Raw genomic sequence first — 10,788 nt, 5'->3', positions numbered from 1 at the left:
CAGCCGGGCGCTGGTGGCTCACACCTGGAATCCCAACTACTCAGGAGCTTGAGATCTGAGGCTCCAGGTTCAAAGCCAGCTAGGGCAGGAAAGTCTTGATGAATCATACACATGTGTGTGTGTGCACGCGTGCACGCACACGCACACACACACACACACACAGAGTCAAGAAACAATATGATATCTGCTGCTGTTTTTATTTGCTGTTACTGGTCATTGGATGACACCGGAAGCTGGTGGCCACGGGGCAGGGCCCTGGGCAGCTGGCTGAAATCACAGGAGGGTGCAGGCCCAGGCATCATCCTTCCCCTCCTGTGCGCGTACGCGACAGGCCACGGCACTCTCCCTCTGTAATGAGAAACCGAGTCAGCGCAGGAAGCCCCTCTCCCCAGCTGGGCGCCCCAGGGCCCTGAGGGGGTGGATGTGAGCCCCAGCTTTAGGAAGGGGGCAGCCACCCTCAGCCCCTCCGTGGTGATCTGTCAGGGTCTTCCCCAAAGTCTCCCCCACACACCTGTTTGCTTCCCCACAGGCCACACGGGGGTGCCTCACCCTGCACCCCTGCACGCTCTTGGGCCTTTCCTGAGCTGAGCGACCTGGCCCAGGTCATCCCCATTTGTCACACGGTAAGTGGGGACAGGACAGGACGCCACAGCCCTGGAGTGTGCTGGCCTTGAGCCTCTGCCCCTCCACTCCTTAGCCAAGGGTCTCGGAAAGATGCTTCTCCTCTCTGGCTCTGTCTTCCTGACAGCAAACTCAGGGCTGGTCCTGAGAGGGTATTTTTGTGTGTGCACTAGCACTGGGATTTGAACTCAGGACCCTTGCAATCTTGATTGACTTTTCTGCTCAAGGCTGGTGCTTTAGCATTTGAGCCATATCTCCATTCCTGGCTTTTTAGATTTTTGCTGGTTCATTGGAGATAATTGGCATGTGGACTTTCCTGCCCCAGTTGGCTTTGAACCTTAATGATCAGATCTCAGCCTCCTGAGTAGCTGGGATTACAGGCGTGAGCCACCACACCCAGCGGGGACAATACAGAGTGGCCCTAATATTGCCACCCTTAGTAGATGAGAGATGGACAGAGAGGGGAGGTGCTAGGAACCCTCAGACTGGGGCCCAAAGGCAGCGTGAAGTCAGGGTGACCCTTCCCAGCGGTCATTCCCTTGGCATCTGAGGTCGTGTGCAGGGGGTCAGGGCACGGACAGCAGGGAGGACTTGGGGGTGGGTCTCACCGGTACATCCCAGGAGCCCACCCAGGTCCCATCGAATGTCTTCACGCACGGGAGGTCCAGCCAGCATCTCGCCTTTCCTGCCAGCCGATGCCAGCCCTCTGCTCCTCCACCCACGTTTCCCGTGGGGTCAGCTGGATCCAGAATCACAGGCCTGCAGAGCGAGGAGGAGAGGGCCAGCCAGGCACTGGGTGCTGCCCAGGGTGTTGGGTGTTCCGGGGGCATGGCCAGGGGTGTGGCCAGATGGGGGCGTGGCCAGAGGCAGGGCTAGGCTGGGGCGTGGCCAGGGTGAGGCTAGGTGGGTGTGGCTGGAGGCGTGGCCAGAGCGAGGCTAGGTGGGGGCGTGGCTGGGCGTGGTATGATGGAGCTGGGGCGGGGCTCCCTGGGGTGCGTCCCCAGGCCTGGCACCTTGCCCACGGCCTGGCAGGTCTGGGTACTAAAGGCCTCCATCTCCCTTTATTAGAGACGACCCTTGACCCTCGGTGACCATGCGGAGGCCGGTGCCTGGGACTTGAACTCAGGGCCTCCAGCTTTTGCTTAGGTTTTTCAATCAAGACTGGTGCTCTGCCACTTGAGCCACCTGTCTGCTTCCGGCTTTTTGTTGTTTAATTAGAGATCAGAGTGGCTCAGCTTTGTCTGTCCAGGCTGGCTTCTAACTGTGATCCTCAGATCTCAGCCTCCTGAGTAGCGAGGATGTCAGGCGTGAGCCACCAGCACAGGTGCTCATGTTGCCTTGTATTTGCCTTTGTTAGTCTTACCAGAAACTTCGATTGCCTAGGGACCATTTATTATGATTAATGATTCTTATTGTTGTTATTAATGATGGCTGTAGACACTGGGTTATTCTGCTGCAGTTCTAGCTGTCTTACTTGTTTCCTGTGGGGTTTGGACCGTCTTTAGGAGCTGGAGACAAGGGGTGGCTCCCACCCAGTGTGTGCAGGAGGGCACACCTGCAGCTCCGTTTGCACAAGGCCCCGGCAGCTCCCAGGGGCTTCCCTGGGGGGGGGTGCAAGGGGTGGGGGGCTCGGTCTGGGGGTTGGGAGGGTGCCAGCTACCTCTGTTTGCTGAGCTGCCCAGCCACGTAGTGAGAAATGAAGGGATCTTGCAAATCGTAGTACATGTCCCAGCAGATGCAGAGACGCTCATGGTCCAGGACCAGTTCTAAGACGGTCTGGAACCCCTGGGCCGTGTTGAATTTGGTGCTGCCACTACCACATTCCCACGCGTGAACGGTCAGCAGCTCCAGGGCGTACTGTGGCGGCAGCGGCTTCCCCAGCTCCTCCTTACACTGCGGAGACGAAGAGCAGCCAGGAAAAAACACAGGGCTGTTTAGCTTTTGTTAAGTCCATTTCTTTCATAAGCGGGATGCAGCCTACTGTCACACACACACACACACACACACACACACACACACACACGGAATGTTCTGCTCCAGGGAAGGGGAGCTTGAGACCAAAGGGAATTAGAAGCCATTTGGCCAGTTAGACATTCACGAACAATGTACAAATGAGACTGGTCACTAACAACCCAACATTAGACATGGCCAAAGAGAAACTTAGTCAACTGAAAGGGATATCTGAGGAATGATTGGAAGAAGGCGTGGGAAGATTCTCTCCATCCCCTCTTTATTTTCCCCTCATCTTTCCCCGACTTTCCCTCTCCCCCTTCCTTCCTCCTCTTTCTCTTCTCTTCTATATACTTGTTTTTTCTTTTCTGTGTCATTCGTGGGGCTTGAACTTGGGGCCTGGACACCCTCTCTTAGCTTTTTTACCCCAAGGCTGGCGCTCTACCGCTTGAGCCACAGCTCCACTTCTGGCTTTTTTGGCGATCGATTGGAGATGAGCATCTCACAGACTCCTCACTGTGACCCTCAGGTCTCCCCTCCTGAGTAGCTAGGATTACAGCTGTGGGCCACCGGCGCCTCTCCTTCTGTGTACTTGTGCTTGCCTTTCCTTTTCCCTCCTCCTCTTTCCTCCCTCCTCCTCCTCTCCCTCCTTCTCTGCCTCCTGGTACAGGCAGGCTCGTGTGGGGGGGGGGTCGAAGGGGGGGACTTACCAGCTGGTACCAGTACTTGACGAGGCGGATGAGGCTCTTCACCTTGGTTGGCCGCTGCTTCAGGAAGTTCCTCTGCAGCTCGGTGAAGCAGGTGGAGAACTCGCCCTCTCTATGCCGGGCGGTGCACTCCTTGATGAGTTTGACGTAGATTTGGGGGTGGGGTTTGTAGTCATTGGTGACATGACCTGTTGGGGTGAGATTCCTGACTTTAAGAGGGTCGGTCCCTGGGAGAATGGGCAGACTCTCAGACCAGGGGGCCCGGTGGGAAGAAAATATTTTTCATTATCTGATCATTATCTGTCATCTTGTGGCGGGTCATGTTTTGGGCAGCGACAGTGGCTCTGGAAGACAACAGAGTGGGAAGATGCCCGATCGCCATGACTCACGTGACTGTGGCCGCATAGACTGTAGCAACACGAGCTCATCAGAATGACAGAGCACTGCTGGCTTAGGTATTTTCTGGACTATATATGTAAACATTTTTCAATAGTAGAAGTTAAACCAGAGCTCAGTGCAGCTAGGCAAACTCCACTGCTCGGGCCAGGGCCCAGCCCTTCTTTTCTTGTCTGAAGACAAAGTCTTGCTAATTTTGCCTAGGCTAGTCTTGAACTTGTGATCTTCCTGTCTCTGTCTTCCCAGTAGCAGGTATTATTACATGGTATGCTGGGTTTTGCTTCACTTGTGTGTGTGTGTGTGTGTGTGTGTGTGAGAGAGAGAGAGAGAGAGAGACAGAGACAGAGACAGAGAGAGACAGAGAGAGGCTGGGAGGGGAGAGAGGGAGTCAAGGGGCTTGAACTCTCTTAGCTTTTTCATTCAAAAGCTGGCACTCTACCGCTTGAGCCACAGTTCCACTTCTAGCTTTTGGGTGGCTAATTGGAGATAAGACTCTCATAGACTCTCCTGCACTGGCTGACTTTGAACCTCCATCCGTAGATCTCAGACTCCTGAGTAGCTAAGATTGTAGGCCTGAGCTACCAGCACCTGGCTCCTTATTTTTGGTGACCATGAAACTCCTGTACCCATAAGACCACCCAGGGTAAAATATCTTTTGGGAAGGTGTGTTTTTACAAAATCAAAAACAAAGATAAAGCTCAGCTGACTGTGCCATGATTTAAAAAACACGGGCATTGCGGGACTGGCTGACTGGAGCTTTTCCACAACAACTGGGCTGTGTGATGTCCACTTGGAATTTAAGGTTTTTTTTTTAAATTTTCTTTTGGTTTTATTTGATCGCACTTGATCGAAACTACGTCGAACAAATCCATGAGAGTCAACACCCACTGGCCGGGCGGGCGGGGTTTAACAGTAGCAGTTTTCTCTGTGACCAGAAGGTGGCGCTGTTTCCCTCAAAATTAACTATCAAACTAAAGTCCTTGCTTGTGGGTCCGCTTGGTTCTGGGGTGCCTTCAGGTACAATTGGGGAACTAAGGTATTTCGTGATGTACTGTTAGCCAGGTGCGCTGGTTCACACCTGTCATTCTAGCTACTCAGGAGGCTGAGATCTGAGGATCGCAGTTCAAAGCCAGCCCAGGCAGGAAAGTCCATGAAATTCTTATCTCCAATAAACCATCAGAAAACTGGAAGTGGCGCTGTGGCTCAAGTGGTAGAGAGCTAGTCTTGAGCAAAAGAAGCTCAGGGACAGGGCCCAGGCCTTGAGTTCAAGCCCCAGGACTGGCGAAAAGAAAGAAAGAAAGAAAGAAAAAAGAAATGTCTCTGGCTCTAGACTGTACCAATTTGCCACTGACTGCCCCTCCCGAGTCTGCGGAGGGAGGTCAGCCTGTGGGGTTGGGCTGCTTACCCAGGGTGTCGAAGGCCGGCAGGACGTCAAACTCTATCTGCTCCTGAAGCCTAGAGGAGCTCAGCTTGAAGCTGAGTGCTCGGGGGTTGGCCCAGGAGTGATTGCGGAACGCAAACTCCACACCCAGCCATTTCTCCCTTTGACATGCATCCAGCTGTGTCCTGATCTCAGTGATGAATTCTCCCCGGCGTGTCAACTGATCCTCAAAACTGGTGAGACTGGTGAGGAAGACGACCAGGTCGGCGTCAGAGCGGCCCCTGAGGGAGGTGCCTTTGCCCGAGGACCCGCCCTGCAGGAAGAAGACACCGCTGCGAGGTGAGATGCTGCCGCTTCGTGGGAGGGGCCTCCCTAAGTAAAGCGCTCCGAGAGATCACTAACATTCTCACACACTAGCTGCCACGAAACGTTTCCTCCATGGTGCTGGACACAGGGGCTCCAGCCTGCGAGTGTGTCTGAGAGACACATCCATGCTTCATGCATGCTGTGCAAACGCTCTACCGCGAAGCTACCTTCCCAGCCCTTCCTGGGAATTCTTGCCCCCCCCCCCCCCCCCCGCCCCAGTCAGGTGGAAGTGAGCTTACCTTCACCACCTTGGACACCCGCACGGGGGAGGTGGTATTCTGGAAACATCTTTCCTTCAGGAAATCGCAGATAATGTTGACAGCTGCTTTGATCTCCTTTCGGAATGCTTCGTTTGGCAGGAGATAGTTCTCGATGAATCTGTCTAGGTCCCTGGCGGAGGTGTTTCGGAGGTCCATTTCAATTCTCGGCTGGGCTGTGAGAGCCGCTGGCAGCGCTGTTCTGGGCACCTGTTTGCTGCTTCTCTTCTCCTGGCCGCTGGGGCTGGGCGGGGTCGGGCTCTGGGTTTCGTTTCCTGGGAAGGGTGGAGCAAAGGAGCCAGCTTCCTGATTGTTATACTGCCTCTGGCCTGGCTCAGTCACCCCAAATTCCCTCCTGCCTCAAGCCACCAGCCCCACCTTTGTGTGGACTGTCACCCCAAGATGGAATGGTGCTTTTCAAGAGAAATCACACTTTTCCTCATATTGTACATTGAGTAGAATGACTGCATTTCGGTGGGCCAGGGGCTGCGGAGCAAGTGTACACTTTCAGGACCTGACTGCTGGGATTTTAACCTCTGGGTACAAGTACTTAATGAAAATAAACTTTTGTAAGCTCTTGTGAATTTTTTAAATTAGAAATTGGATCACATGCCGGGCACCGGTGGCTCACGCCTGTCATCCTAGCTACTCAGGAGGCCGAGATCTGAGGATCACCGTTCAAAGCCAGCCTGGTCAGGAAACTCCATGAGACTCTTATCTCCAATAAACCACTAGTAAGCCGGAAGTGGTGCTGTGGTTCACGCGGTAGAGCGCTCGCCTTGAGCTGAAGAGCTGAGGGACAGCGCCCAGGCCCAAAGTTCAAGCCCCATGACCGACAAAAAAAAACAAAAAAAGAATCGCTGAGAGAGATTACAAGGCCCAGAGTTCAAGTCCCAGAACTGGCACACACTTACGTAACTGTGAGGAAAACGGAGAAGAAAGGACACACCGGACTCAACCTGGACAGGCAAGAGCTGTCTACTGAGACACCGCGAGGGGCCAGGGTTAGGCCTGTATCAGGCCAAACAAGGAAGCAGGTCTTTTCAGGAAGTGGGGGCCTCGTGGTTAAACCTGGCTGGGGGTGTGGTGTGAGAGGGTGAGAATGGTCCTTCAGTAACTGTAACTCAACAAGAAACATTAAAAAGGAGAGAAATGCAGGCAAACGTCATCCATCGCTATAGAGCCAGGTAAGGTGGTACATGCTTGTAATCCCAGCCCTCTGGAGGCTGGAGGCGGGAGGATGGCAAGTGCAAGGCTGGAGGCAGACCCTGTCTCACATAACATAAATCACCGCAGAAGAGCCAGACCTGGAACCTCTGCAAGACCCAGGAAACAACTGGAGAAAATCTGGTTCTTTCCAGGTTGTGGCCTCATGTCCTTCAAGAAAGGGAAACAGGAAACTATACGGGCGGCTGGTCCTTGTTTGCTTGGGTCAGGGGCCCGTCGGGTCCCCAGCATTTCCTCTGAACCCCACCCCTCCCCACCCCAGGCAGCACCAACCCTGGCAGGGCCTAGCCCATTCTACCTGTAAACACTCCCTCTCACCACATCGGGCCGGGCCCAGCAGGCCTGACCGCCCTGGGGAGGGTGAACCCCCTGAGTTTCAGAGGCCACGTGCCTACTCAGATCCATGGGGCATGCACCAGGCACACGGGGCCCTGCCAGGCCCTTCCCTTCTCCCTGGCCTTGGTGGGCAGAAGACCAGACCCCCAAACGCTGCTCCGGCTTCTAATTCACCCTTGGAATGCGCATGGCCAGCCGGGGTGGGATGCGGCCAGCTGCCGCCCTCCCTGCTGAGCCGGGACCTCACAGGTCTTTCTGCCCTGTCACCCCCTCTCCCACTTTCCGTCCCAGTGTCCCAGAGACGTTTCTTAGAGCACCCGAATGGCACTCAGAAAGCTCTGGGAAGCACTTACTGTTGTTCCGTTTTCAAGAGGAGGAAACCAAGCTTGCAAGAAGCTGCGAAGCTGGGGGGTGGGTGCAGTTCAACTCCCTAATTAACCCGGGTGCCCAGCTGCCTGGAGCAGAGGCCTGTGAGCCGGGAGCTGGCAGGACCCTCCTCATGTCAGCCCGCGGCTCTGGGCACTCCTGACAGCCACAGCAGCTTGCTGCCCAGCCCAGCTCCAACCACTGCTCCAAACAGCTGAGCCCAGATCTACAGCATGACCCCGGCGGACCTCCAGATGACCTTGTGTTTCCACCAAGTCCAACGGGGGAGACTTTCCCCAGTGGCCTCGCCACCACGCTTAGCCTGTGATTGGTCAAACATCCATGCAAATGAAGGACATAATTGGTCAAGACACAGTCCTTCATGTAAGTAAGGGACAGCTATGATGTAGCAAGACCCTTCATTTACAGGAGGGACGGCGCCATGATTGGTGCAAACACAGTCCTTCATTTGCATGATGGACATGATTGGTCAAACACAGTCTTTTATTTGAATAAAGGATAGCTGTGGTCAAACATAGTCCTTCATTTGTATAGTCGGCCATGATTGGTGCAGACACCCTGGCCACACCCCCTTTCTGACTATGTAAGCAGGTTGTTTAGCTCACTTTTGGAGTCTGCTGAGAGACTTCCTGCTGTGCTTCTCTGGTGTCACACCAGATCCAGTGATGTTTTCTCTAGGACTTTACTTACCACTGAGCGTTCAGAGCCACAAGTCCCTGGCTCCCAAAGCTGGGAGCGATGGGCCCCTGGCTGGCAGGGTTTGGCGCTGTGAGCCTCTGGGTGTGCCAGGCCAGCCTGGAGGCCTCGGGCACCCGAGGGCCAGGACCGCCAGCCCTAGAAGGGCACCGTGGCCACGGGCCTGTGTGTCCTGTGCAGGGAGAGCAGGAGGGCCTCTCTTAGCTGGTGGGTGACAGGATTAAAGCAATCAGGAGGCTGGTGTGACTTAGGACAGGGTCTTTCTTGGCACACTACGTTGCCTCTAGCAGAATGTTTTATTTCAATGGTGACAAAGCATAGGATTAGCCAGCACTCATGGAAACTTCCCTCCGCCACTCGAGCCGGCCAGGCCTTCACCCCATGCTAGGAAGGACATCAACTCTCTTCAGAATGGAATCTAGGTTTCTTTAATGGTGTGCAGAGGATCCGGGGCCGCTCATGGGCACTGTAGAAAGAAGCTGTAGGGACCAGTCATGTCTGCCGGCCTCGCAGGGAGAGCGGCACGTGTTTGGACAGGCATCTGCAGCCCGGGCTGGCCGCACCACCTAGTGGTACAGGAAAATGGATCCTCCTGAGGGGAGTTTTCAGTCATTGTAGAGGAAATAGTTCAGACAGACACCTGGCCCCGAGGGTTTAACCACATTTGTGGGGAGAACTTGGCGGTTTGGAAATCCAGTTGATGCTCACACGCCTCCTACAGGTCAGCCTGGTCCTGGTCTGAGGTGGGCGTCTCCCACACTACCCCAGCCCACCTGCCCAGGCCTGAGACGCGCCCACCCCTCCTGCTTCCTCCTCAGGGTGGGCCAGCTCAGGAGCCTCCGTCCTGGCCCAGGCAGAGCTAATGGAAGCCAGACAGGAAAAGAGACAGACCCCGCAGGTTTCCTACTTTATTTTTGGCTACATCATCACTGGTGGCGGGCCTTGGCGCATGCACACAGGAAAGGGAGTAGATTCGCCCTGGGGAGGGGGGTGGTGGACAGAGGACCAGCTGGGCGTGTCCGGAGATCAGGAGTGCCGTGAGCTTGCTGCATGCTGATGCCAGCGCCAGGCCCGGTGACACCGCAGCATGCTTTCTCTGAAGGGGAACCCTGGGCTGAGTGGAGCTGCAGGGACCCAACCCCAAGGTCAGGATCAAGGTCAGGAGGGAAGACAGTGACCACCTGGAGGCAGGCGGAGAGCTTGATACTTAGAAAGAGCCCTCCTGTAACGTGTGCGGGAACTGCGGGTGAGGGGCTTTGGAAGATGGGGGTTTGGGACACGGGTTAGAGAGCCGGTCTGCTGGCCCCCGTGGGGAGAGCACGAGGGGGCGGGGTGACCCTCAAAGGCAGAGGAACCAGACTTTTCTCACGGGGCAGCCACGATTGCCTGAAGCCAGCCTCCCATGAAGAATGGCCGCCTGGATCGGGGATGAGCAAAAGCCCTGGGCAGCGCCTGTCCCTGAAGTTCTCGCGTCTAATGATTCCATGGGACGGTGGGAAAGAGACGGAGGCTGTGGCTCTGTGTGAGCGACGGGAGAGAGTTGAGGAAACAGAGTGGAAGAGCTTTGTGCACTGAACCCAGAGCAGAGGGAGCGGAGAGCTGGGGTCCTCTCTCTGGCCTTCGCCAGGCCTCCCGCACTCTCCTGGAAGGCCGGGCTGGCGCCGCTCCTCTATGGGGCTCCAGGGGTGCTGCCATGGTCCCGGGCTGCGCCCACAGCCTGAGAACAGCCGCCAACAGCGTAAGTGGGTGCCCTGGGGGGTGGAGGCCCCGAGGGACTCAGGGCTCATTACCCTGAGTTTCTCCCAGTTTGCTGGCTGGGGCGGCTGGAGGCCGGGGGTGATCTTCTTGCTTGTTTGCTATGTTGCCCCCTTAGAAATGAGAAAGGAGGAGGCCCGTGGTGTGGCAGGGACTACAGATAAGAGGAGGGAGGGGAGAGGCTGGGCGGGAGGAGCTCACTCCGGGGAGGGGACAGGAGAGGGAGGCAGAGGAGACAGGAGATGATTGAAGCCGGCGTCGGTGGCTCACGCCTGTCATCCCAGCCACTCAGGAGGCTGAGAGCTGGGGATCACAGTTCAAAGCCAGCCTGGGCAGGAAAGTCTGTGAGACTCTTATCTCCAATAAAAACCACTGGAGAACCGGAAGAGCGCTCGCCTTGAGCTGAAGAGCTGAGGGACAGCGCCCAGGCCCAGAGTTCAAGCTCCACGACCAACAAACAAAAACAAAACAAAAAAACAAACAAACAAAAAGAAGATGATGGAACAGATTGAGAATGTCTGGTGCTCTGGGGGCGGTGGGGTGGGTACCTGGAAATGGAGGCAAAACTCCTGGCCACTGGGGGTGTGATTCGGAGGGACGCATGCTCCATCTCCGTCCTCTGTCCCCACTGCCCCCCCCACAGGATACAGGGAACAGACTGTGTGTGTGTGTGTGTGTGTGTGTGTGAGAGAGAGAGAGAGAGAGAGAG

The 10,788-nt window shown here is 55.7% G+C and overlaps 1 protein-coding gene across 1 annotated transcript; it reads right to left on the bottom strand.

The window, feature by feature from the left end:
- Window positions 1-239: 239 nt before the first annotated feature.
- Oas1 (2'-5'-oligoadenylate synthetase 1, 40/46kDa) lies at window positions 240-5,941 on the bottom strand. Its single transcript, XM_013023201.1, has 6 exons — window positions 5,661-5,941; window positions 5,080-5,368; window positions 3,282-3,466; window positions 2,282-2,514; window positions 1,230-1,380; window positions 240-348 (listed from the first exon to the last, which is right to left on the bottom strand). The coding sequence occupies exons 1-6, from the start codon at window positions 5,835-5,837 to the stop codon at window positions 274-276; spliced, it is 1,110 nt and encodes a 369-aa protein (XP_012878655.1). The 5' UTR covers window positions 5,838-5,941; the 3' UTR covers window positions 240-273.
- Between the last annotated feature and the right edge of the window lie 4,847 nt (window positions 5,942-10,788).

The sequence above is a fragment of the Dipodomys ordii genome, unplaced genomic scaffold (genome assembly GCF_000151885.1).
Source record: "Dipodomys ordii isolate 6190 unplaced genomic scaffold, Dord_2.0 Scaffold66, whole genome shotgun sequence".
NCBI classification, from domain to species: domain Eukaryota; kingdom Metazoa; phylum Chordata; class Mammalia; order Rodentia; family Heteromyidae; genus Dipodomys; species Dipodomys ordii.
This window is presented reverse-complemented; position numbering and strand designations above follow the sequence as displayed.

What these genes read in the sequence shown, in the direction of transcription:
- Oas1 (XM_013023201.1), bottom strand. Translation starts at nt 5,837, where the DNA reads ATGGACCTCCGAAACACCTCCGCCAGGGACCTAGACAGATTCATCGAG. An exon ending in TCAAGTACTGGTACCAGCTG is followed by an intron (nt 2,515 to 3,281) that starts GTAAGTCCCCCC and finishes TCGTCTCCGCAG; the next exon opens with TGTAAGGAGGAGCTGGGGAA. An exon ending in TGGGCTCCTGGGATGTACCG is followed by an intron (nt 349 to 1,229) that starts GTGAGACCCACC and finishes TTCTCATTACAG; the next exon opens with AGGGAGAGTGCCGTGGCCTG.